This window comes from Pezoporus flaviventris, unplaced genomic scaffold (assembly GCF_033815535.1).
Source record: "Pezoporus flaviventris isolate CSIRO_AGI_PZ_B2104156 unplaced genomic scaffold, CSIRO_AGI_Pfla_v1 ptg000029l, whole genome shotgun sequence".
Taxonomy (NCBI): Eukaryota; Metazoa; Chordata; class Aves; order Psittaciformes; family Psittacidae; genus Pezoporus; species Pezoporus flaviventris.
The window spans coordinates 7,433,142-7,460,971 of record NW_026892577.1 but is presented as its reverse complement, the minus strand read 5'-3'; the positions used below and the strand labels follow the sequence as shown (position 1 = coordinate 7,460,971).

Sequence of the window (27,830 nt, the reverse complement as noted above, 5' to 3'; positions counted from 1 at the left end):
AAGCTGCAACTCTGATCTCCCTGTTCATTAGCTTCCAATTTGGAAAGCGAGGATGCTTGACAACAAACGTGCTTGTGAACTGCCTGGCTGCTGCTCTGGGTGAGCCTCTCAAGAAGCCTGGAAGGAAACCACCGGTTCTGTATTCAGAGCAGGGCTTGGCTTGAGGCCACACGTTGAACAATGAGGAGAAAACAAAATATTGAATAGCTGCTTGTTCAGCAAACCCAGTTCCTCTTGGCCGTGCAGGGCCCTGCGTGAGGGAGTGTATGACATGGGGCAGTTTTCCCTTAGCACTTGGGGCTGGGACGGCCTCTGCACACGGGGTCTCTGGTGGGACAGGAGAAGGCACGCTTGCTCCCAGCCTGTACAGTGGGAGGAGAGCCAGCTGGGAACCTCTGTGCTGGCCCCAGATTGCAGCAGTGAATGCAAAACAGCATTCTTGCTGTTGTGTGGCCTGGCTTGGAAAACACTTCCCCTGCAGAGAGCTACCTTGTGCTGCTTAATGGGCTGTTGAGGCAGCCCAGCTCTAGAAGTGGGAGTCACTCATGGTGTTCGGCAAGGAGGAGCTGTCTTCCTGCGCTTTCCTCCCTTGTGCTGAAAAAACAGAACATGCACCAACAGAGGAGTGTGCTTTGTTTGGGACTGCAGCTGCAGTTCCTTCCCCACCTGAGGGTTATGCCTGATGTGTCTGTCACATTGGTTTTATCAGTAAACTAATAGTACTTTGCTCTTGGCTCCTAGTTTAGGTTCTTCTCTGGCACCTCATGCAGTGGTGCCTGAGAGTAGGGTTGGATCACTTGGCAGACTGTGCAAAGCATGAGGATTGTTTTTTTTTTTTTTACCTATTTCAGCTTACAGTAATTATGTAGTTTATCTTTGACCCAACAACACATAATGATGTGTTGACACATCACAATGACACAAATGTCCTTATTAGACATCTCTGGGATGCCTGAGAACAGCAACCCACTGATGTGAGCTGTGTCCTGGGGTTCAAGGAACCCAAGATAAGTACTGTGCTCTGCTACAGAGTTCTTCTGTGATGTTGGGAAAATCACTTGGAATTTGTGTTAGTGTTGTTTCGCTGCATTAAAAGTTAGGGAAGAGTTAATTTCTGAAGTGTTGTCAACAGAAATAATGGTTGTGAAGAGCAGGTACCAAACTGAGAGGGGCTTTATAAATACTGTAGGTGGCTTTGGAGACATTTACTTCTTTAAGGGATGTGTGCAATGCAGCTTTAGAGGTTGATTTTGCCTGAGTGTTGCAGGAGGCTTTCAGGACACTATACAAACCCAGGGGTAGGTGGCTTCCTGCACTTGTGAACCACATGAAGGAGCTCTTTCCCCCTCATTGAGCTGAAAACAGACCATGGGGCCATTTCTCCTTTTCCAAAGATGAACAAACATGAACAGGTGCCAGTAATGCTGTGTCTCCTTCTCTGCTGGAGACAGAGAATGTGAACTTTGGAAAGGGTCTGGCTTGATCCTGGGAAAACAGCTTTGATCAGAGCCCTGGGAGGAATCTGATACCATGTCCATCTCAGAGTGACAGAAAAACTAGCCAGAGTTTGGGGCCAGGTTAATCTGGTGCATCGCCATTGACGTCAGTGAGAAGGTGAAACAGTCTGTTCTGTCTCCTCACTTCTGCTCCTTATGGAGAGGCATTCATTCTGGACCTGGAGACCAAACAGTGTGGGGGCATCACGGGGTGGTGATGACTAAGACTTTTGTCTTTAGTATTGCTTGGAAGGAAGCATTCTGTTAGACTTACTGATATGCAAGGCTGAGGTGAAGCACTTGTTAGCCTTGAGGCTAGTACTTGCAAAGGGCATAAGGACAGCAGCAGCAGGACTTCTGCTCAAGCTATGCCATCTCCTGTTAAGCTGAATCCCATTCCTTACTGTAGGAACTCTTGGCAGTGTTGATCAAGTACCATAAGCTGCTGTGTTCCCAGCCAAGGCCCTGTGCAGCCCTCTGAGAGCCAGGCTTCTGGTAATGCCAAAGGTGAGGTGGTTTAGAAACTCAGGCCTTCAGCATCTCCATCTGTGGAGGAAGATTTGACTCTTGCACAGCTATTGTTTGTCTTACCGTTGGGCTGAAAGCCTCCTGTGCTGTTACTGGTGGAGATTCTTCACAGGCTTCCTAGTCTATGGCTTGTGCAGTTGGTTTTGTAACTACTCATGGTGTTGAACTACTGCTACTTGGAACCCTGGCAAGACACTGAGGCTCTTCAGCCAGTAAGTTTTGTTTTGTGGACACAGGTGGATTTAAAATTGAAAATAGCTGTTGGTCACCCTTCCTTTTCATTTATTGTGTTTTGCCACTCAGCTGCTTCCAGTAGGACTCATTTCTGAGGAAGAAGTTCCATGAAAGAGAGAGCAGTTATGTAGTTCACTGGTTCCAGAAGGGTGGGTTGATCTCGGCTTGGGGAGTGGAAGAAGGCATTTCCTGCAGGGGAGTTTGGTAGCCAGGTGAATGAGTATCAGCAGAGCCAGAGGGTGGGAAAGGGCTGTAGGAAAAGACCGAGATTGTATGTGGTGTGACGATGCATAAGCAGCAGACGTGGCTGAACCTGAGTGAAGAAAGACAGAAAGCAGTTGGTCTGGTCTGTGGATGGGTGTTCTTGCTGTTTCAGGTACATGATTCAGGTAACTGTGCCTTAGTTTGCATATGCTGATGGAATATTTCTTTCCTGATTAATCTCTTGTTAAAGCAGAATGGGATGAGTGAATTTGGAGGAGAAGCATTGGCTCTGTGTTGGCACTGAGGACATGTATTGGAAGAGGTAATTGGAAGTGGTCATTTTTATTCTCACTGACCCCTTTACCTGGGGGCAGTACTTAGGGGCAGCAGCCTCTCCTGAACTGCTGGTACCTCTGTTGTGATGGAGCTGTTGGAGTCCTGGGCTCCTCTGGAGCTGGGAGCTGGTGCCAGGTAGAGACAGGAGGGTGACCAGGTACAAGGAGATGACCTGGTCATTAGGTCTGGATGCCATCTGTGTTTCATGTACTACAAGGAGCCTGGATTGCTGTCCTTTCACAATAGAAAGCAGTAAGCTCACTGAGAAGTCAAATCAGAATGCAGATATGCTGCAAATGCATTCGTGAGGCTGTTTATCAATATTAAATGTGTAAACCAGAAAGGTCAGCAGTGTTTAATGTCATGTGGCAGCTCCGTGATTTTAATTACAGTGAAAAACCCAATGACAAATGAATTCAGTGCTCCTGTTCCTCCCTGCTGCAGTTTGTTTCGTTGGCTTACCTGTGCTCTGGGAAAGTTTGACTGGATCAGCTATGGTAGGAGATTTTATTTATGGAAAAGGGACAAATCACTATGTTTGATTCACTGGGGAATTCATTGTAGCTTGATGTTTCAGGAGCACCTTGTTACAGTGCTCAATAGCAAGGTTGCAGGCAGAATCACAGCGGCTGCTGCAAAAGGCTTGTTGCATCTGACCTTAAATTAGAGTGACTGACGGTGCTTCCCTGTTTGTTCCTATTTTATATGCAGTTGCAGGTATCTGGGATAAAGAGGGATAAACTTCAGTTTCTTTGCTTTCAGGTTCTTGTTGTTTAAAATCAGGCCTGCTCTCTTGGTTTTGTTGTTTGCTTGGCTCCTTTACATTCAGCTTCTAAAACTCTTCCTTGATCTTTTCCCAAGCTGTTCTCAAAATGCACTCAGCAGGATCTTTCTTCTCATATAACATTCTTTCAGTTTTTAGCAGTAGTTAATCACTTCGGGTGTTTAAAATTTATTGTTAAAGAACTGCCTGCTGTAGAAACCTGACTTTTAAATGAGAACCCTGCAGACGGTTTGTGCTTGAGCTCCTTTTATTGCAGCTGAGGACTGGTACATGTGCTGGGGCTTCTTTTCCTCTCTGAACATGTCCATACCTGCGTGGCTGTGGCTTCAGCTTTGCAGGTGGGGGCAAGGGCCTGCTTGCCCTGTCTGGGTATCTGAGTTCCTCTGGCTTGTAGTTCATTCTCAACAGCAGTGTGCTTATGTCACTGGGTGACACAGGCTGTGGCTGACTATCCACAGCAGCAAAGCACTGTCACACTGAATGCGTCCATTCCTTGCTGTTGTACAGGCAGCATTACAGGTAACCCTGAAACGTTCCCCGAGTGCTGCAACAGTTTATAGCTGTGCTGTTCATCTTGTACCCATCAAAAAGCTGGCTGTGGCAAATAAGGGTAGAGCTTTGGTTTCAGTCTGGCGATACTCCGGCGGTTCTCAGCTGATGATAAGCTCAGCTGGGTTAAAAAGGTCCAGTTACATGTGTTTTTAAAAGATACTTTTTTTCCTGAATGTAGTATCAATAGAGGTTCCTGTACTTTTTCCACTTCACTGGCAGCACTGTCCTTGTTTAACTTCAAATAAATCTTAGTAACATGTACAGCCCAAAGACGAGGGGAGAAAATTAATCTCTAGTTCAGGAGCTACAGAAAATGAAATGAATTATGAACAGAAGAGAGAGGTTTTTTTTTCCCCTGTATCCGTTGTCCAAGCAAAGGGAAACTGGCACAGAAGAGTCAGTGATTGGTGGTAGTGGTTTGGGTTTTTTCCCTAAGTTTAGATAAAAGGAAAAATTAAAACTTTTCCAGATTGCCCCAGTAAGACCAAGCAAAGCATAAGCAGGTAAGAGAAGTAACATCCCTGTAGGATTCATCCAGCATTGCTGAGATTCTTCCCTTTGCATTCAGCTTCAGTGGGAAAGTGGTGGTAGGGAAGTTGGGGTTTGGTTTTTTTCCTTGCCACAGATATGGTTGAAAGTCACAGCATAAATTCCCTGACTTGGTTAAAAGCCTGTGACCCCTCTCAGTTGTTTTGTTCATCAGAAGGCAGATAGGTAATAAAGAGTCTCCTGTGTGAGAGGAGTAGGGAGAACCTGCTGGTTTAATTTTGTTCACAGCAGTGGGCCAAACTTTGTTCTTTCGGTGCTGGTCTTGATGATTGGCCCGATATAATATAGGAATTCAAGGCATTACATAGCTCTGGCTTCATAACAGCTAATGGCATAGGCAAGAACAGGGCAAAGTCTCCTGCAGGAACATACAGTAAATAAACCAATGAGCATGTTCCACAGAACATACAGGCAGTGGTTTCAACAGGCCTCAGCTCAGCCTTGGTGGCTTAATTTGTGTCCAAGTTGCCTGGATAAATGGATTTTGCTGGTTTAGACTCCATGGAGGGTATGGGTTTGATCTGGGAGACTTTCTGGATTAAATATTATGTTCATGTTTCTGATTGCTGGGAAGCAGAATTAAGGAAGGCATCCTCTCCTTTTGGGAGGGAATGAGTTGCCTCAGCTTTAGGGGTTTGTCTGTATGTGCCCTGCCTTTACAGTATCCCATATCATGCTGTGCCCAGACATACAGCACCATTTTGTTTTACCTCTGTCCACCTGCAGCTCTCAGCCACAGCTAAAACTCATTTGCCTTGTTTTTCACAGACATCCTTGGCTTATTCCTTGTCTTCAATGACGTTCTGACACCTGTTAAGTGCTCCTCCTCCCTTTTTTTGGAGAAGCATTTAATTATGACAGGGTTTCCCTTGGAGCATATCCTCCATTCAGTTCCCTAATTGTAGAATTCTCTGTGGGATTCTCCAGATGGGGGATAGAGGATAATCTTCTCAGAGCTCCGGAAGAAATGTGATGCCAAATTACAGAAAATAGATCCTTTTTATTAAGCTCTTGGGCTCCTTTTATTTTAAGGTGACCTTCTGTTAAAACGAAATGTTGGCTAAATGGCTATCTTTTTTTAAATAATCCTCAACAACTTTACCTGGGTTACTAACAACATCCTTAGATTAGGAATCCTGAAAGGATTTCAGCTTTTGGCCACTCATGCTGCCATCACAGAGGCAATGAATGAGCAGAATGAACTCGCCAGTTTCCCTTTGGTTTTAGTTGGTCTCATTTTCCAGCTGTGAGCTCTAAGGGAGTGCTGGCAGCTTGCTTGGTGTGGCAGGCAGGTATAAAAACAAAGCCCTCTCCTTTGTCAAGTGGTCACAGGACCACTTGATGGGTCACTCACTTTCCTGTGAGCTGGTGGTGTGGCAGTGCAGTTTCAACCCCTCGGGGGTTTCCAGGCATCCGAAAAATGCTACTCAGTAGCACTGATGTTTGCAAACACAGCAGTGTTGCTGTCCTGGTCAAATATTGCTCCAATCAGGTTCTTTTAAGTTTGCTAGATCTAGTGTGTGACTGCTGAAGGGCTCTAGGGATTGTCCTCACAGAGCATATCCCGCAGGAAGGCTCCCATGTGTTTGATGTGCTCCATGAGCTGTGTTAACAGCTGATACCAAGAGTTTTACAGGGTGAATGGAGAAACAAAGGCATAAAGAAATACAACTGCAGCCCTGTAGTGAGTTGGTGGGAGAGCCAGAAGCAGTCTGGAAATGGCTGATTCTGGTCCCTGTTTTCATCATTGCCTCTTTGTGATTTTGGGTGCATTTAAGTCTCTAGGGAACACTTCCTGTAGCACCAGTAGAAGAGCCAGCTTTGCACATAGCAAGTGAATACCGGAGGGGAAGGATCTTGTCTGCAGGGAGGCTGAGGTTATAGCTGTAGATCTGAACATATGTAGTTGCTTGGCTTTAGGCTGGATGTGCCACAGGGGATGTGTACAGCTTGCAGCAGTTGAACTTTGATGCTGAGAGGTCAGAGGTGGCTAATCCAAATTTTTGTTTGTCTTCCAGGTCTACGCACAATGAACTAGAAAAGAACCGGTGAGTAGCTGCTGAGCTGGATTCCAAGTGTGATGTGCTTTAACCTTACACATGCAGGTGCTGCTTGATCAGCTTAGGCAGCTGTGAATGACCACTCTGCATCGTGTCCTTCTAAAAGGGGGGGGGGGAAGACACAGAAAGATCTGAAAAAGAAGCCTTGGTTTTGGTTGTTTTTATTTCCCTCTGAAAAGGCAAGAAGTGACCCAGTTTTGTGACTAATCTGTATGCAGAGTAAATACTCTGTTCTTCTCCTGATACAGTGAAATCTGATTGGGGCACTTTCCATGCATGAGGTTGCTACGGAATCAGGTTTCTTGGGCCCTGGGTAACACGTGTTACCATGAACCGAAGGGCAGAGCTCTGTGCTCTGTACCCTCTCCCTGCTACCCCTCTGCTGGCTGTGACAGTCACTGTGTGCAGAAGGAAAATACCATTGTCCAGAGGCTTGGAGGTCCTGTGGAGACTCTCTTTTCCAACCTGTTTTAGGATTGTGCCTGTTTATCCTTGAATCTGAAGTTTTAGCAAGCCTTGCAGTTTTGTTACTTGGCTGGCTCTGCTCTATGACTCAACCCTTTTGTAACAGGAGTTAAAGTAAGATAAATACCATTGAGACAAGGGGAGCTAGTTCACACACAGATCAGATTATTGCCTTCTATTCAGGATGCTATAGTTAAGGTTGTGGCAGGGTTTCCATTATAAACTTATCTTGGCTCTTCTGTGGGATTTTAGGGGGGCTGAGCGGGGTGTCTGTGTTTTTTGTGCCTGCTGGAACAAAGGCAGTTCTCTGGCCAGCTGCTGCTATGAAGAAGCCCCCAGGGTGGGAAAGCTGAGTCTAAATAGGTTGATTACCTCCTTTTCCCTCTTAGCAGCCATCATTTAACAAGGGATGTGAGGACTGTCCCCAACAAGGGATGGCCAAAGATACACAAAGGCTTCAAGCCATGTGGGTATCTCCATTCAGACAAGATCTTTGCATTTATCTTTCAGGGAGTCAGAGCTGAGTGCTTCATGCATCATGTTGCCCTCAGTTTCGCACATGTGCCTCCTCCCAGGCAGCAGCAGTTCTGGGAAGCAGCTCAGCCTTTGCATGGTGTGGATTGTTTCTTCCTCGTTGTGTTTCTACTTCCTGGTAGCTTTGGGGGTCTACAGAGTTGTCATGGACCTGCCTTTCCAGGGTTTTTTTTTTGTTTAGGTTATGTTGCTCCCCAAGTCTCAAGTCCTAAGTTGAGCAGTGTTGAGAAGTGTTGGCTCCTGGGTTTTCCAGTGCTCTTTACAGTTTTATTTACCAATGAGGGAAAGAAAATGCAGTGCTTGGGGCTGACCCAGCACGGAGGGTGCTTTTTTCTCCATGACAACAGTAAGCCGTCACTAATTCTCAATGTGGTTATTTGCATGTCTAATTGTTACTGCAAATGCTGCTTGCCCTCAGTGCAGCTTTAGAGCAGAGCTGTATCTATCTTTCCCTGTACCAACCTGGTCCTCTCACACTGCCTAGGTTTGCTTGGGGATGTGACCATTTCTTTTCTGCCCTGAGGCTTGTGGCACAGGCAGTGAAGCTTCAAACTGTGTGGGCGAGATGTTGGCAGCTTGAGTTACATATGTATTGTCCATCTAGGGACTGGCAGGTATTGATGGGTTTAGGATGTGTCTGATAGCAGCTGGCTGTGTGAGCTGGGCTGCCTTGATTCTGTGTCTTTAACTGAGGGCAGTAGTACTACCTGGGGTGGGGATATCATTAGGATGACTACTGTCCAGCACTTTGTTATATATGTTACTAGTGAGAGGGGTATTACTACCTATGCTTCTCCTTCTGCCACTGTTTTCTGAACGTTGACAAGCTCTTTGCTTGCTACGAATTAGTCTTTGTATTGCAGTTTGTATAATACCTCTTCCTCTCCTTCCATCTCAGTTATGCTCCCTAGTCCCCACTTGCTCCAGGTTGAAGTCTCCTAACCATCAGCCTCCTCAGCAAGATCTTTTCTCCAGGGCTTCCCATTCCGAGGCACTGTATTCCAGGTCTGTGTGTCAGACATGGTTTTACAAGCCCCTGGTTTTCATCCTTCTGGGAAGGGCACACACGTGATCACGTTGGGTGGTCTGTCCAGCCAAACTGCTGTATCTGGGATCTTTGTTTAGGAGCACATTGCTTCTGGTTTAGGATTATCTGTCTCTTAATGCAGGTGCTGTGGCCTGATCAGCTACACACCTCTGCAAAGCCAGCTAGGCCCTGCAGTGGCTGTGCTGTGGTTGCAGTGGTTATTACCAACCATTTGGACAAGGAGCTTCATATTGGAAGCATTTATTGTCAAACTCCAAGCAGTGTTTCTGAACTGAGGGGATTGCTTCCCCGTTAGATTTTCACCATGTTTTATTTGCTGTATCGTTAAGTTTGTCAATGTCTCCAGACTTAACTGTTGCAAAGATAAAAGCCTTGATAGTAATGGCTTTGTGGCTGGCAGGTGCTCATTTCCCCTATTATTTGAGATTATTCCTTTTGAATCTCACTGTTATCTCCATTATTGACACACACTGTAATTTTCAAAATTGTCCACTATTAGGTCTCTGACTCTGGTTTTTCCCTTCTTGTCTGTGAACAGCAGCCTGCTTATGTTCAGTTCAATTTGGTTTTAACCCATTCAACAGTTACGCAGAGTTTCTTTCAAGCACTAGCAAGAGAATAGCAGAAAACCAATAGCTCCCCTCCTCCTTCCTGAATATGTTATTTAACTCGGCCTCAATATTGCAGAGCTGTTGACATTTCAATGTAGCATGATTAAGAATCTTGTGCCCCTTTGATGTTGATAAGTAACTAAAAATGTATTAAAAAACCTAAAGCCATGTTTTAAGCTCCACTCCTTTTCTTGGTCTTGAAACATTTCATGAACACTCCAGTGGTTCTGCTAAGGAGCTGTTTCATTTGGTACCAAATATTAGCTCTAATATTTAAGTGACTTCACTTTCTGCTTTGATTTGTCGTTTTTTTTTTTTCGTTAATCTGAAAAGATTGCAGTGACATTTATATAAGGGGCTTTGTTTGATTTATAAAAGATTAAAGTTAATTTATAGTTATTATCTGTCATTAATCCTCATACAGGAAAATTGTTTGCGTTTTTTATTTAATGGATATGTGTTTCGTTTTATCTCTACCCAGGATGAGTCAGAGCATGTATTTAAACAAGAAAACAGCATTTTGCTTCTCATCTGCTGCAAGGCCATAACTAAAACTATACTTTGGAGTCCTTTAACAGGCCCAACAAAAAATGCTTTGTAAGCAATACCCCATCATTTTATAAAAGAAAACATGATAAAGCAAGTGACTGAAAGATGAACTTTGCTAGTGTCATATATTCTTTAAAAAGGAATAAAATTCAGGCTTAAGTTAAATGCTGTGCGTTACACAGATAGCAGAACGAACTGTTGTCTGTGAACATTTCTGGCACACACCAGTTCTGGAAGGATGTGGTCAGTGTGGTGTTAAAAGCTGGTGCATGGCACTGCGATGACTTCCCTGCTGCTCTGTGAAGTGACAGTTCTGGTAGACCAATGTAGTGGTGTTATCTGTCAGAGAAATTACATCTCCTGATAGAACAAGAAGGATGTTTAGAAAGCTATTGATCAGATTAAAAAGAAATAGTGAAGTGAATGTTTTTCTGTATATCCTCAATTTATCTATTTGGTTTTGGTGATGATTGCATTGTAATACAGCAAAAGGGAGGAAAACAAAGCTGAGTAATTGGGTAAAGAATGAGTTATTAGAACAGTGTTTACTTATGGTAACAATAATTTAATTCAAACAATTGAGGGATCTGAGGAGGGAAAGAGACCTTGGGAGAATCACTGGAATTAGAAGTTTCTGAAGATACCACAGAACTTGCATCTCTGCAAAACCACCTCATTTAAAATGACAAAGGACAAAGTCCAAATGAGACAAAACTTCTAGAGCAAGTTGCTAAAGAGTTGTGTTTAATGTAAAAGCAGAGTGAAGTGGTGCAAGATCCTTCCTCTCTGTTGTCTTTTGAGGTGATCAAAAACAAAGTGAAGGCAAAACTCATCATAGTACTGTGTTTTTCAGCCTTTCTGACTCTTACCAGGATCCCCTGTCTATCTTTTGTGATCTCCCACCCATTCTCTCTTTAACGTGCGAGGCTGTTTACTGCACTGTTTCTCTCTGAGGTAGCATATTTTAAGTAGCAGATGAGATAAAGGAAAAACCCTACTGAAACCCTACGTTTAGGAGAAAACCATGACCTGGGTCAGCTTGCACTGAAACGTGGGGCCTTCTGAGGTTCTGCAGCACAGTTTGGTTCTGTTTTTGTAGAATAGGGACTTGAGTGTGTCTGTTAACAAAGTGCAAGAGGAGAAGGAGGGGAAAGCATTTAACATTGAACACTTAAATAATGCAGACATGCTGTCCAGGCTGGGAAAGATAGAGGGAAGGGAAATGAAAGTATAGTGAATCCTTGCTACTCTGAATAGACAGGGATAATTGTGCTTTTGTAGTGCTGTATATACTTGCCAAGGCAGTCTGATCAGTGTTTGTCTTGAACCAACTAATCAATGTGGTGTTGAGTTCAGTGCTATTTATCAGGAGAGCTGAAACAAGGAACTAATCCAGTAAATTTCATTTGTTCTCTGGAGTGGGCTTTGTTTTCATGTTAGCTTCATGTAGCAAACATTGACAGTACATATTGTTTTCCTCATTAATAAAACTTGGAACCTGGGATGTTCCCTGCAGCAGTCAAACCATGTCCAAGACAGCTGAGCATGCGTCTTTGACTCATCCAAAGGTCAGAACATGCACTGATCCAACTGATCCTTGTGGGATCTCTAGCTAAATCCTTCTGTCTTCATGGCCAGTGTGGACGAGGAGCTGGAGGTAGCTCTGTTGCTCGCATGACAGATACCTCCATTTTCAGCTGGGACTAATAGTTTTCAGCAGAGCTGAAGCATGTTCTACTTCAGGAGATGTGGATAACTTATTCCACTGCTGTGCCTGGTTTTGCTTAACCTGGAGAGAAGTGTGTAGGCTGTCAGAGAGATCTTTCTGGATACATTCAGGCCCAGTCTTCACTGTTGAGTATCTGCCTGCCTTTTGATATATTGTGATTATTTCTTTGCATTGCTCTGACAACTCACCAGTTGGATGCTGTAAAACTGGGATCAGGATCCCTGGCTGACATACCTCCTTGTGCAGAAGCAGCATTTTGATTCACTTAAAATGGAAAGTCTGCAGAGGCTTTGTTTCACAGTGGCTGGGCAGCCGAAGACTTTGAACTCTAAGTAAAGCTGCTGCAAAGGGACATTTAGCCTCCATGCCAAATTTTGAAGGAAACAAAATGATCCTCATTTTGTTGAAGCCCTTTAGTACTGCTCATACTGCAATGTCTAGTTTCAATATGATTATCTTTTTTTAATTCAAAGTGGTGCAGTGAAGAATGGATGCATGCCTGCCTGTCTTTCTGCTTCCAGACCTCCTCTGCACCTCCCTTATGAATCCAATAGCAGTTGAAGAAAGAAGAGGAAAAAGAACAATTCTACTATTTTGGATATACTGTCACAAAGCAGGATTTTTATTTCAACAGTGTTGAATTGAACTTGCACAATAATATCACTGTTATAAGCCAGTTTTCAGAAACAGATAGTTATCACCAAGCCCTTCTCAACTAAGATGTGTTTTAGAGACACTTTCTGATGCATTTTCTTTCTATAGTGTAGAAAGAACTGTCAGTGCAATCTGCTTGGCCTTGCCATAACAGTCTGATGCTGAGAATCCTTTTGTCATCTGGCCTTCCAGAAGGGAGACTTCAGAGGAAACCTGCATCTTGGAAAGAAGCATGCTCTGCAGTCGGGTTTCCCCACTTACTGGCTGAGTTCTTGCATTCAGTATCCTGTGCTTAGCATTTTCAGAGTGGTGAATAGAAGAGGTATCAAATGGTGCATTATTGGTTATTTACTGCTTTCAGGGAGCCAGGAGGGGGTCTGGTAGCTGCTGTGGATGGGGAATGAAAGCAGTCCTATATACTTCGGTGGTATCCGATTTGGAGTGCGGCATTGCCAGCTTTGGGTCTTGAATCTCTTCCCAAACTTGCATCCTTAAATTTCTATTTGGGTGTGTTGGTGCAGTTTTCTTTCAGGCAGAACCCTCTGTATGTTTATGGCTGTCCTAATAAAAACAATAAAGACTGGGCAACTCCCCTCTTCAGTCACTGAGATTGGACTGGGGAAGAATCTGGCCCCAGGTAGGAAGTCGAGCATTTTGCTTTCCTAGCTCAGTTTTCACTCACGTCAGGGCTCTGTATCCTTCCCAAATGCATCTCTGGAGACTCTGCAGGCTTTTTGTTCTTTGTCTTTTGCTGGGGTGCTGTTTGAAGTGCTGAGAGCCTGAAATTCTGATGCAACAACTTTCTTGTTCAAGTGTCTAACATTGCTCATGGGCCTGAAAGTGTTGCTAGCTAAAAGCCACTTGGGGAGTTTCTGCCTTAGAGAAGCTGAGGTAATAGGAATATAATTTTTGAGACAGATTACCTGTTAACTACAAGTTTCAGGACTTTGTACTCTTGGGGCAGAAGTTGGAGTTGTGTGTGCTGATCTGGATCTCTATCTGGTACACATGTTGAGGGTACTATAGCAACATAGCCCATGCAGGCTTGTGATAACCAAAGGAAACTCACTGTGGGATAGGAATTGTAGGCAAAAAACTTTCTTGTTCTTTCTGTATGTAGCCCTTTTTCACCAAAGTATCATGGCTCCAAGAACCTATAACCTTATGGTATGCCAAGCAGAGATGAGGGCAGTAAGACACCTCCATTTAACAGGTGATGGGCAGAAACACATGGATCTGGTGCCTGGAGTAATAGGCATGTGGGAGCAAGCTTTCATCGACCTACTCCTTTGCTTCATTGATCCGTATCTCCAGCCGGTTGCTTGCTTTCTCTCTCCTTCACACAAGTGTCTCCTGTATCCCACCGTTGCTTCCTTTAAATCTTCATGCTCACTCTTTGCATCCCCCTCAGTGTCCTCCTTGTCAGTGTTGCCCAGGGCTGGGAGGTGCTGCATAATTCTGTCTTGCTGCCCTCACACCTTCTCCCATCTGAAAAGAGAGGAGGGCGCAAAGTGAATGTACCTTTGCTGTTGTGGGTGGCTGGGGGCTTGGTGCAGTATGGTCTAGCCTGTTGTTTAGGGTGCTGTTGTGGGTAGCACAGTTGTGTACCAGATGTCCATAGCCTTGTCTGGATTTCATTTCGCAGTTGCTGTAGCTGTTGCCTGGCTGCAAATGGTGCACGTCACCCCAAGCAGTTTGCATAGCTGTGGGCAAAGAGACCAGGCAGGTTTCCTCCCAAAAGTGCATGTGACAACCATAAAACAATTAAATGGGCAATGTGCAACCAAGGGTCAGGAATTCTTCTCCCATGAAACCACTGTGTAACGTAGACAGAGTTAAGTTAGAGCCATGGCAGAATATAGCAGTTGATGGTGTCATTTACTTGCCTCTCATTGGGAGTTTGAATGTGTGTAGAGGTGCAGATCACCTCTGCCTGGTGCTGTTTGTGTTTGCTCTTTGGTAGATCCTTCCAGTGCCTTTGAAAACTGGAGTATCCCCTTTTCAGAGGTGACACTTGAGTCTGTCAGATGCAGGCTGAATCTCATATAAAGGTTTTGGGTTTGGCCCAGAGGACTCCCTGGATTCCAGAGCAGTGGGTGAGTCAGCTCTTCTGCCTGATGTTCCATGAAAAAAAAAAAAGGACTGTCTTTTGAAGGTATCCTTTATGTGTACATTGCTGCCAGAGCATCACTTCCATTATCTGTGTAATGAGATTTTCTGTCCCTGTGCCTGTTAATTACTTACCTTTGAGGGTGCATTCATAAAGCAACATGACTTAGGAAAAATGAAAAGCTTTTGCAAAGGAAGGCTGCTTTTTGCTCCTGTTTTTTTTGCCCAGGAGTTTGAGTACCTGCAGACTCGAAGGGATTGCCATGAATGGGATATTTCACAAATAATGTTCAGCTCACAGAAGGTGAGGCACGAAAGGAGATGTAGCAGTTACAGTGTTACATCTTGTACAAGGATTTCTGCCCAGGAAAGGCTGAGGGAAAGGAGGCATAACAGAAACCAATACAGAAAGGCTTAGGCACTGAAACCTCGAGTGGAAACAGGACATGAGCTTGAAGTGCAGCATTCCTTTCATGGCAACGGAGTCTGCAAATGGTATCGGCGGGTTCATGCATGGTCCAGGATGATAACAGTTTGTCTGATATGGGTGCGGTTTTTATCAGGGTAGGTAGTAAACAGCTGCACAGAACTTAGTCATGCTTATAAAGTCAAATGCAGGCTGCTGTCTCCTGGTTGGCTGGTTCCTGAGCTAGGGTGGAATATCTGAAAGCATCTGAATCATTTAGAACCGCAGCTCTTAATGATTCTCAGATGGATACTTGCTCCTTCAGTTGGCCAGTTGTTGCTTCTCCCTGGTTGTCTCTACAGTGCTGTAGTTATGTCATGTGGAGAGTAGTGCCAAGGGTCCCTGTACTAAACCTTGCTGTCCAGGATAGTGAATAATGCAACAACAAAGGGAGGACATTCAGTAGCCACTGTTCTTCATGTGAATAAGTGAGTGTATTTGTAGAGGAAGGGCATGGACAAGGTGAAGGTTGGCATAGCCACACACCCTTCAGAGGGAATATGTGGAAAGGAAAAGGAAGTTGATGCTGGACTCAATTCTGCTGCTTATGTGTATATGGGTAGATCTCCCTGTGAACAGCCCAGGAAAGAAAAGGAACAGAACAGGATGGTTTGGAGGTGAGATCAGCCCTGAGGAGCTCACTGTGGCTGTCCCTAGCCTTGAAGAAGAGCTGGGTCAGCCAAGACTGTCTTAGGACCTCAGGCAGTTGCCAGCATTTCCATCTGCTACCACAGTGTGTGCCTCTGCTCTTCCCACTCGGGTCTGGATTGTGAAGGAGGGATACCTCTGACTATCCCAGGAAGTTCTCCACATTTTCTTCACCAGGAGGGACTTTCCAAACGTAGTGAAAGACACAACCTGTTGAACTGGGGGCAATTCCCTGTAATTCCACGTGTCTAAAACCTAGAACATAGATGGAAAGTGCCCAGCTCCTTCTGGAAACTCAGTGAAATTCTTCAGATGAGTTATTCTGAAAGGGGGAGCAGGGTAGCAGGTTTGTTGTAGAAATCAGAGGCTAAAAAGAGGTTGCTTTATATCTCCCATGTCTTTCATTCCCACTTATTTGGCCTTGTTCCTTTGGGTGAGCTGAGTTGCCCAGTCAGACTTTGCCCAGCTGCATGGGAATCTTCCACACAGCTCAGAAAATACCACTCATTAGCCACACTTTGGTAATGTCAAGAGGCTGAACGTGGGGTGAGCACTCACATTTGCACAGATGCACACAGTTACGTGCAAGTGCACACAAAGAGCTTGCAGTTAAAACCTACATGCCCGTCTCTTTTAACAGAGGAAGACAGCCCCAGCTGTGTATACAGCTTTGTGTTTCCCTTTGATCTGTGTTTGTTTCCAGTGTTCCTCATAGACTGGATCCTGGCACTCCTCAGAGCTGCCTCCTCTCTTCCATGTTTGCAGCTGCATAACTGCATCCAGAGAAGCCTGCTGGGGTGACTGGGGTGTAACTGGTTTCAGCAGCTTCGGGTGAGGGTTTATCTTCCCTGCAACCCATCTTGTTGTTTACTTTCTCCTGTCCTTTCCTCCCCAGCCCACACCACATGGGACTGTTTCATTCTGCTAGTGGAAACTCTGCCTTGCAGATGCCTCAGAATCCTCCCTTTCACTTTGCCTCCCGGCTCCCACACAAGTGGCATTGCTGCCCTTTTACAGTTCCATGCATTAGCTACAGCTGCCACTCTGGAGCAGATCTTTTGCTCTGTCACCAGGGTCAGAGCTCAGAGAGGCAAAATTCCCCTTCGCTTTCCAGAGACTGGGCATGCTGCCCCTGCAGCTGGCTTGGGCCCTGTGCCCAAGGGAGGGCAAGAAACTGTACTCTGCATACTTAGGATGTGTTTTGTGAAGCTGTCAGAGTGCTGCAGGCCCCTCTCAGTCCTTTGGGTCTTTCCCTTTGCCCCAAGGGAGGATAATCTCTGTCTAAACCTTTCCTGACCTGATGCCAATCTAGCATGGCCTTAAAAACCTTTGGCAGCAGGATTGCCTAGGGAGGCAGTGCAACCTATTGCCCTGATTAACTGTTGGTACCATTAGAAAGTTCGTTCTAATGTTAAACTATTAGGAAAATTATTTCAGTGTTGTTCTAAGAGAGAAAAAAAGCCATGCAAACTTGTGAGTGAAGGGGAGAGTTCCAGATGCTTGACATAGTAATTGGCTTTCATAGCGAGAATCACTGTTAGACCCTAGAAGTATGTTGAGGAATTCTGGCTGGGATAAACAAATAGGGGAAAACATAATTAGTTTTCCTTTTCTTCATACATGTGTTTGCTGCTTCACCTACCCAGAAAAGCAGTGCTGATGCCAAAAGAAGTGGGAAACCAGGCAGGAACACTTTTTCTCCACTGGATATACTATGTAGTATGAGCCTCTTAGGAAATGCGCAGAGCCTGTTCTCTGTGGCGTGACCTTGGTGGCCTTCTATGATGAGGCTACAGAACTGATGGACGGGGGTAGAGCAGTTGATGCCATCTACCTGGACTTGTGTAAAGCGTTCGACACTGTCCCACACGACATCCTTGTCTCTAAATTGGAGAGAAATCAATTTGATGGATGGACCACTCGGTGGATAAAGAACTGGCTGGATGGCAGCACGCAAAGAGTTGTGGTCAATGGCTCAATGTCCAGCTGGAGACCAGTAACGAGTGGTGTCCCTCAGGGATCGGTGTTGGGACCAGTCTTGTTTGACATCTTTGTCGCTGACATGGACAGTGGGATTGAGTGCGCCCTCAGCAAGTTTGCCGATGACACCAAGCTGTGTGGTTCGGTTGATACCCTGGAGGGAAGGAATGCCATCCAGAGGGACCTTGACACGCTTGTGAGGTGGGCTGATGCCAACCTCATGAAGTTTAACCAGGCCAAGTGCAAGGTCCTACACCTGGCTTGGAGCAATCCCAGGCACAGCTACAGGTTGGGCAGAGAAGAGATTCAAAGCAGCCCTGTGGAGAAGGACTTGGGGGTGTTGGTCAATGAGAAGCTGAACATGAGCCGGCTTCAGTGTGCGCTTGCAACCCAGAAAGCCAAGTGTATCCTGGGCTGCATCAAAAGGAGCGTGACCAGCAGGTCGAAGGAGGTGATCCTGCCCCTCTACTCTCCTCTTGTGAGACCTCACCTGGAGTATTGTGTGCAGTTCTGGTGTCCTCAACATAAAAAGGACATGGAACTGTTGGAACGAGTCCAGAGAAGGGCCACGAGGATGATCAGGGGACTGGAGCACCTCCCGTATGAAGATAGGCTGAGAAAGTTGGTGCTGTTCAGCCTGGAGAAGAGAAGGCTGCGTGGAGACCTCATAGCAGCCTTCTAGTACCTGAGGGGGGCCTATAGGGATGCTGGGGAGGGACTCTTCATTAGAGACTGTAGTGATAGGACAAGGGGTAACGGGTTCAAACTTAAACAGGGGAAGTTTAGATTGGATATAAGGAAGAAATTCTTTCGTGTTAGGTTGGTGAGGCACTGGAATGGGTTGCCCAGGGAGGTTGTGAATGCTCCATCCCTGCCAGTGTTCAAGGCCAGGTTGGACAAGGCCTTGGGTGATATGGTTTAGTGTGAGGTGTCCCTGCCCATGGCAGGGGGGTTGGGACTTGATGATCTTAAGGTCCTTTCCAACCCCAACTATTCTATGATTCTGTGACCTCTCTTAAACTTTTTTTGGCTTGGCAAAGCAGATTGGAGACTTGGTGTTCACTGGGAAAAGCACGTATGGGGATGCATTTCAGTGAAGGGATTGCAAAGGGGGAGAAGAAGAGAAATCTTCTTCTGGTGTCATATACTTGAAGAAAACAAGGCCTCTGGAGTCATGAGTGTTTCTTGCATTTTGAGTTGTGGTTTTTTTTTACTTGATGATTTCTGAGAAAAATACATGTGGTGGGGAGCTAGCAGAGTGGGAAGGGGGTTGTACTGTGCATTGGGCATGTTGTAAATGGTTAGCAATAGTCAGAGTGGAAAGCTGTTGTATAGAAGTAGGGAACTTGCATACGCCCTCCAAGCTGTTTCTCAGGTCTGTGCAGACAGTGCTGCCTTGCACTTGCCCTCAGTCACTCAGGGAAAGCAAATTGCATGAGTTTCTTAAAGGCTTTTTTTCTGTAAGGAGCATTTGTTAAAACCATTCTGTTACTTAAAGTACAAAATATGATTAATCTTGCCAGCTCTTGTAATCTCCACTGAGTTCCTGGTGTTCTGTGATTGTGAAATCCAGCACCTGGAGTTAAGTGTTTTCTACACCCCACCCCCCCACCCCCCCCAAACCAGTGTATGAGCCAGGGTAACCTATGCATTTAAAACACAGAAGAAGAAGAAGCATCCTATGTAGATGTTTATGTTTGCTTTTTTAAATCATGTGATATCGGAGTTACTCTGATGCTTGTTTTTTTTATGGAGCCTAAATTATATTCTTAAAGACATATGGGATTAACAGTGGCACATCAAAAACTAAAGGCCTTAAAGAAATAAGTTTTATGACTGCTTGATTGCAAAGTCAACAATATAACCTTCATCTTGTCATCGTGATTCTGACTAAACTCCTTTGAATTTCACTGAAGTTCCATCTTGGGAATTTCTTGGGACAGCGGTAAAAGCAGACCTCAGATGGTTTTTGCTGCCTATGTGGAGAGAGCAGTGAGGGGTTATTGAACCATGTTGAGAAATGTGGCCATGGTAAAGGGGCTGGAGCACCACCTGTATGAAGACAGACTAAGAAAGTTGGGGCTGTTCAGCCTGGAGAAGAGAAGCTTCCAGTATCTGAAGGGGGCCTGCAAGGATACCGGAGAGGGACCCTTCATCAGGGACTGTAGTGACAGGACAAAGAGTAATGGGTTTAACTTAAACAGGGGAAGTTCAGGTTAGATCCAAAGAAGAAGTTCTTTACTGTGAGTGTGGTGAGGCACTGGCACAGGTTGCCCAAAGAAGTGGTGCCCATGGCAGGGGGTTGCAACTGGATGATCTCAAGGTCCTTTCCAACCCAAACCATTCTGTGATTCTATGATCTTGTACTTTGGGTGTTATTAACTAGCAGAGAAAGCTGAATGAAGTAGCTTCCCAAAGTGACCTGCTCCCTAGGCACTTCAGATACCAGTGTCACTGCTGACCTACAGGAGCACCTGAAAGCCAAGAGTGGATTTAGTTGTGTGGTACTCTGAAGGAATGAATATTGGCTCCATTTTGTGGCTGAGCAGTGCTTCAGTTCCTCAAGGGATCTACCTGAGGTCACACAAGCTGCCTGCAGACAGGTCTGCTGACTCTCACTGAAAGGTCTTGCCTGCTGCATAACCCTTTCCTGCTTGTGGAGGGAGTTGAAATGTCAGCTCCGTCTGGTTGCTGCTTCACCCTTCCTGAACATACATACAAACTCTGCAAGCTTCTTTCTGGCTTGCCATTTGGCTCTCATGATGAGGAAACTCAATTCAGCCTCCCCAAGGTGAATGGTTTATGGTGAAATATATATATATATATATATGTATATATTCTGTTTTCCTTGTTTGGGATTTGGTTGTTGGTGGTTTTGGTGGTTGTTTTTTTTTTTAAATTATCATTATTTCTTAACACTGATGATTTTTGAAACCAGTAAGGATGGGACACTCTATAGAAAATATCTGATGATGAAGCAGTAATTTATCTTGCCTAAATGCACAAAGCCCTGTGGGTGAGATAAACATGCCAAAATAACAGGGAAGAAGGGGTTGTGATTGTGATTATAATGCAGTGCAACTGCAGGTATTTCTGCAAGCTCATGTGCTTATTTTCTTAATATTATCCTAATAGATGAGCAAATGGAAACCGCTTTGCACCATAGCAGAGGGCCTGGTGTTCCAGCTCCTCTCTTCTAATTATTTTTCTTTCCAAAGCAAACTGTGAACCTTTCAGTGTCTGGTTTGTTCCCAAGTGGGATCCTTACCCTGTTCCCGCTGCGAGAATACAGAACGAGCGAGCGTAAGGCAGCTAATCCTCCCACAAATGTTAGTTTACTCAACTACAGCTGTTCTTGGTTTGGGGGAATTAAAACTGTATTACTTTGTGGCATTGCTGACCCAGGCAGGGGTTGCAAAGATCAAGAATTCACTAGGTAGAATGTCCTGTGCTCAGTATGATGACTTCTTGAGCGCTGTTGGAAGCACTTGGAGTTTTGTAGCTGACCTGAAAGAAAGCTGAGTAATTTTCATGTCTTATGGATATATTTTGTCTTTGCTTCCTGCCTAAGGAAATGGTTTCCAAGCGGCCAGTTTCATGCTTTTTTAGCTTGTTTGAGGTTTGAGCAGTCTTGCATCTCTTGGCCTTCATATACCTGAAGGAGAGAAGAAAGTGCAAGAAAGGCATCAAGGGCAGTTAAAGGAAAAGGGCAAGACAAGAGGCTTGGTTTGTTGTTGTTGGTTTAATTTTCTAGGTGATAAACCTTCCTTCTCCTTGGAAGAACTGTATTGGCAATGAGCTTGTATTAGCACATCAAACCAGCTAAGCAGAAGCAAGGTGTGTTTTCACACTCTCTGGTACCTCCTTTCAAAAAACTGTCTTTCCTCCTACCTGTTTCAAACACTTTTTTGTTTCCTGGTACATCTGTATGTATGAGATCAGAACACGACTCATCTGCTGACAAAGTGCTGGGACCTGCTCAGGTTCTTCTGCTGAGTAACATACATAGTTACCTTGAGTTAAAACTGTTGGTCACTTAACATTAGCTGTCTCTTAGACTTTTGAAATACAGTATTGCTGTTCTTTGTGTGTAAAAATCCATATCCAATAGGAAAAATAGTGCTTCCGAAAAATATAATGTAAAATAATGCTCTAGAAAAATAAAATTCATAGAGCCTTTAAATTCTCCTTCCTAGGGCTTTTTCCCAAACATACATCCTATAGTGACCCTGGCTGGCACTTCCTTTTTTCTGGAAAGTCTGAGGTTAAATTTAAAACAGTTTTACAAGGTGAAATTACATGCACTGCTTCCTCTGTTCCAGATGCATGCCCTCTGTATCTGAAAGGTACAGTGGATATTTGATGACTCCTTAAATATTTCTGACAATGCAGAGAGGTATTAGATGAAGAGCACATGCTTTCCTTCTGGAAGAAAAGATTCTGTGTAAACAACTATTCAAATTGTCAATCTCTTTCATTAGGAATTAGCTTTTCTTCCATGAGTTGAGGAAACTGGAATATAATGCCTGGATGTTCCTGTGGAACCTGCTCTAGGTGGCCTTGCTTTGGCAGGCGATTGGACTAGATGATCTCCAGAGGTCCCTTCCAAACCTAATGATTCTGTGATTCTGTGAAAAGCAATGTATGGGGTGGAAAATCTCTGTCCTATCTTAATGAACAGTACAAATATCTTTTAGTAGCAATAGCTTATCTGTATAATTAAAAATATATATACAAATGACAAAAATAACTTCTAGTACTAGATCATAGAATCACAGACTGGTTTAGGTTGGAAGGGACCTTACGATCATAGAATCATAGCATGAGTTGGGTTGGAAAGGACCTTAAGATAATCTAGTTCCAACCTGGCCTCGAACACTGCCAGGGATGGGGCAGCCACACCTTCTCTGGGCAAGGTGTGCCAGTGCCTCAACACCCTCATAGTAAAGAAAATCTTCCTTTAGTCTCTATCTCTCCTGTCAGTTTAAAGCCATTCCCCCCTTGTCCTGTCACTAAAGCCGTTGTAAAAAAGTCCCTTCCCAGCTTTCTTTAGATCAGAGTATATTCCTGATATCAACATGTTCCCCACTCATTATTTTGACAACAGGAGATATGTTTTCCCAAGTAACAAGTTAGTAGCATTTCTTTACTCTTTCACTGATGGACTTAAATGTCTGTCTTACAAAGCAAGTGCTTCTTTCAACTGGTCAGTGGCGTTAGTAGTTTAAAACCTGACTATTTAGTAGGCACCAAAGTCTTTTTCAGTAGTATTAGGAAGCAACAGGAGCTCTGATCTGAGTTACTGTCTGTGCCTTTACTGCTGTGACACCCTATGGACCATTCTGCTGTAGCCAGGTTACCAGTCCAGGGTCACTTTCCGTTTGCCTGGAGGGAAGCTGCCTGATTACTCAGGTTCTTCCAGTCTCAGTGCAGAGACAAAGGTTGTGCACCATCTTTGATTCCTCCTTGAGAGGCTCTGAGGACTTGGTGATATAGATCCCAACTGGAGAGCTTTTTCCATTGCCTGGCAGTTTTGGAGGCATTTAAAGATTATGGCATGAGAGTATCCCTGCTTCTCAAGTGTCTTGACTGCAGAAGCCCTGCAGGAGCCTGCAATACCTCCTCATTCCTTTCCAAAGGCACAGTGCTCAGCCAGGAAACCTCTGAACAGAATAACCAAGAATAGCTGGTGAGTTTGGAAAATCTTGGCTATCTTTGCTGCTGACCCAATTCTAGCAGTAAAGCTGAAAATCCATAGGTCACAGCAAAGCAGATTCCTGCTCCTCTTTGGCAGAGGAACCACTCTGCAGAGTCCTGATGAATGGCACAGCTGCTTTGCAGGCATGGTGGTGGTATGGAGAAGGATGCTGCACTGGTTGGAGCAGCATCACCAGACGTTGTGGCTGTGAGCACACTGTGTATCCCTAGAAGGATAATTATAATGGGATTAGTGAGGAGGGCAGCACAGGACACTGTTGGCTATTTACAGAGCAGGGCTATTTTTAACCACCTTTTAACAAAGATGGGGTTTTTATTAGACTGGGCTAGTTGGGGCTTTATAATTAACCAGCCTGGGTTGCACGTTGCTGTTTACAGCGTGCTTTGCATGTTTCCCAAGAGCCAAAAGCAGGCTTGTAACCATATCATACCGCCAGGGTAACAAAACTGTGACACCTGTGTGGTTGGCAGTGAGCATGACGGAAATGTTGGTGCCAAATGATCTTGTGCAAGAGGTACCTCGACGTGACCATACCAACAGCAAACTAGGCTGTGTTTAAGTCAGGAGGATGTGATGCAGTGCATTTATGGCCTGTGGTGGCTGTAGGGCTTAGCGTGCTGTTGTAAGCACAGCTCAGCCTAAAAGGGGTTTAGCTGGTGACATTATGTGTTGTGCTATAGTAGAGTTCAGTTAATTATATGCACCAGAATTAGAATACTTCATGGCTAAAGGCCAGGATCAATAATAGTAGATCATCAGTACATAATTTTTTTGGGGGGAGGGAGTTAAATCTGTTGCTGTTTGACATCTCTTAACTGTCCAAATTTTTCTCAAAGAAAGGCACAGAGAACTGATGAACTGAGAGGTCAGTGCTGGACCTGGATGAAAATGAAGGGGCAAGAGAATGCCAGGCATTGATTGCCTCCATTCGTCTGCTGGGCCGCTGGCCACCTATGCTGCTCTCATCACCTTTTCATTGTGAAGCACAGGCTGTTATATTTGGTCTTTCTCTACTGAGTTTAAGCAGCCTGTCTCACTGGTGCCTCTGAAGATCAAAGGGGTTAGGAAAGGATGAGCAGTCATGTTACCAAACAGCTGTGAGTTCATTCTGGAGGAGGCACCTTCCAAAATGGTATCATTTTTATTACTGTGAGCATCTGTATTCTAATTTTTTTTTGCCATTCCTTTAAGCATCCTAGGTTTGGAAGTCATGGGATTACAGATGGTATCTTTTATTATTATTATTTTATTCATATAAATGAGGCTTCTGTATTCTAGCCCTCTAGTTCAAAGAGAAAAACTTCCAAGATGTGCAACAAGTAAGACCCAAAGGCCCAGAAGTTCTTGTGTGAATAAAAATAGCCCCAGATATATCGCTTCAGCTTCAGAATCATAATGTTGCTTTAGCCTAATTGTTTAGGATCAGCTTGATTTGAGATTTTTGAGTGCAGTCATAGGATCTTGTTTAGATGCCAGTGCATTTGGCAACTGTATTCTTGGTCCAAAGAGTTTCTAGCCCAGTCTGTCAGAGAAGAGGACAGAAGCGGGGCAGGCTGAAGGATTATGGCTAGTGATAGCAGAACAAACAGCCCAGCCTTTGCAGTGCTGGTCAGAGGAGAGAGTGAAAAGGAAGGTAGTAGAGACTCAGTGTGAGATGAGAGTAATTTTACTCCCTCAAGTGCCTTCTGACATGAGAGTAGGAGTCCTTGCCTTCCAGAAGTGTTTGCAGTGCTGTGGCCTTGAATCTTGGAAGTGGAAGCTTTCTCACATGTCCTTGTAACACAAGGTGTTTGTAGGCCAACCCCTGCACCCACTGAACAACATGATTAACACTTGGTGTCCACACAGTGTGGACAGACTGACCAACCTTTGGGAGCTAAAGCTAAAAGTGTGTATTCTCCTTCCATATTGCAGCTCAGGAGACTCCTGTTCTACAGGAAAGCCAAATCTTTCATCCACATCTCCCATATGTGACCAAGGGATTGCAGACTGCCTGATTTCCCCCCTCCCTCTGTTCCTCTCTTCCCCATTTTTGATTTTGGAAAGCCTTGAAATAATTAATTTGCCTTCAAAATCAAGATGAAATTAGGAGAGCCCTCAGTAGTATTTGATTCTGTACCTAGAAGGATCTCAGGCAAGGGAGAGACCTTGACATGGAAAGAGTGTGTCTCCCGCCAGACTGCAGTAGTAAGCTAGAAGGACCCATGCTGGAGCAGACCAGTGGTGGCAACAGACCATTTGGCACAAGGTTTGTTGGTCTTGCAGCCTGTTTGCCAAGAGCTTAAAGCTCTTCCAAAGCTGAAATCAGCAAAGAGTCTTCCCATCTAGAAGAGCTGGGGGTATTTGTGTGTGCAAAGGACTTCCTTTGCCAGTGTACCTTGTTTTGGATTTGTGACTGAGGTGTCCTTTGGACAAAATACTGCTGTTGCAGAGCTCATAAATTCATTGCTGTCTGTATTTCATTTCCACTTACGGGCTTGAATCAGGATGCTGCTTTCTGAAGCACTGTGCCACCCGTTATCTCCCTGTCATGTAGCTTGTAACGTGGCAGAGGTGCCTTGATTTGTGTGCCTTTGAAAAGCTGCATTGCCTTGGTTTTGAGTTCTTATTACTGTTATTTGTCTTATTGTTGTTTAATCATGGGCCTGTTCATTTGTGGTTTGCTTTTCATCTGCCCTTGATTGGAGAATGCAGTTGGTGTGTGCTGATCTTTAACTTCCTCAGACAGATCTGGCATGATTAAGATCAGGCTGAAAATGGTGCCCATAGAACTCTTTTTTTTCCTTTAAATTTGTATTTGTATCACATTGTCAACTCTGTTTATTGTCAGGCCTAAATTTTCATTTCTTTGTTTATTTTAAATGATAGAAAAGCTTAAAAAAATGCAAAGATCTAAAGGCTTATTTTTTTTTTTCCAATTACTTTTTCATGGTACATTTTATTAGCATTTGGAATACAAATACTCTTACATGCCAGGAAGCCATCGGTAGAAATTGACTGGAAACAGAGGCAATGAGCAAGTATTTCCTTCAGCCAGGAGCAAATGCAGGAAAACAAATAAACCTGAGAAGAGACCTGATTTACAATCAGAAAGCAAGGCTTGTTCTGAATGATTTCACAGCTTAGGTGGAGAATAATAACTTTTAAGTGCATATTTCTGAGCCAGGTTTCTTCTCAAGCGCGTGTCTCGTCTGTGGTGTCCTGTGGAATGGGGGTGAGTGGTGTGTCTATTGCAGGCTGGCTGGGTGCCACCTGTATAATGCTCTGCAGAAGAGCAGCACTGCCTGTCTCCTAGTGCCTCCCCATCCAGGTGCTTGGCACATCCTCTTCACTGAAGACAAGTGTTCAGTGAAGCAGGGGGGCAGATACTGCAGAGAGGGCTGGGGGTTACATAGGAGAGCAAGTCAGATGAGACATGAGAGCAAGGAGATCAAGTCAGATGATGGCTGTTAGAGATAAGCTCGCCTCTGACCTGTGAATTGCTTTCAGAAGGAATCCATTATTTTTCCCCATTTTCTCTGCCCTGTGGTTTCTGCATGTGTTTCTCATTACTTTTATCAAAAAATCATTCTCATCCAGTGAATTATTGATGTGGGGTCACTTGTATTTCTCCAGGAACTGCTTTCTTTAACCGGTGATTCCCTCCTGAATTTTTTAAGTAATCTCTTAGCTCTGAAATCCAAACAAAGTTGGTGGTTTCTAATTTCAGGGTTAAATTAGACTTGGCTTTGAAAAGGTGTAGAGGGAAGAGGAGGAGGGCAGAGGGGAAGGATGATAATGTCCTTTTCCATGTTAGGATCTACCTTCTGCTGGTTCTTTTGGCGCTGCATTTGGTTTGGTTCTGGCTTTTAACATCTCTTAGAGATCAAGCGTCTGGTTTAGCCTCAGTGGGACATGAGCATATTCCTAATGTTAAGCACATGCTTAAATCCACTGTTGAATTCAAGCCCTGTAGACCTGCAGGCGTAGTACAAAAATATCTGGGAAATGCTTTTCTTTTCCCTCAGATGCTCCCTTCTTTCAACATGCGAAAATCAGAATTCAGCATTTTGAAGAGCTTCTGGAGGCGACTTGGTCATTTGCTGCTGGGAGGGAGGCTTCATCTTTCAAAGATGGGAGGAGAGTGTGTGTGTCTGTGTGTGTGTGTGTCCGTGCATGTGTGTGTTTTGCAGATGTTCAGGCCTTGATTCAGCAAAGCCCATCAGCAGTGTCTGACTAGGGGATAGTGCTGAATCTGGTAAACCTGCTGCTTCAGAGCTGACTGTGCACGTGTGTGACTGACTCTTCAGCACAGAAAGTTTCTGCTCTCAGTTCCCATTGCTTCTGCCCATGGTGGAAGGTGGAAAAACACCCCACAAACCCCAAACCTGTCCTAGCAAAGAAGCTGCAGTCTCTACAGGGATGTTGATGTTCAGGAATGGCTCTGTGGTGGTCTTGCCCACAGCCATTGCTACAACACTTACAAAAGGAGGATGGATCCGAGCAGGAGGACCCACTCAAGCACAGGGTGCACCAAGGTTTGGCTGAGACCACCAGGGTCCAGGGAGGGACACTGCTGGTGGCCTTCCAGCCCTG

General features: G+C 44.7%; 1 protein-coding gene across 3 annotated transcripts in view; it reads left to right on the top strand.

Moving 5' to 3' along the window:
* Window positions 1–27,830, top strand: part of MXI1 (MAX interactor 1, dimerization protein) — a 58,067-nt gene that overhangs the window by 20,558 nt on the left and 9,679 nt on the right. For 2 of the 3 annotated variants that reach the window (XM_061458793.1, XM_061458794.1), the window contains exon 3: window positions 6,702–6,731. In XM_061458793.1, coding sequence (XP_061314777.1) covers window positions 6,702–6,731 — 30 coding nt within the window. Of the gene's footprint in view, window positions 1–6,701; window positions 6,732–26,448; window positions 26,470–27,262; window positions 27,379–27,830 lie in introns of those variants that run through there. The other variant, XM_061458795.1, reaches the window with a different exon arrangement.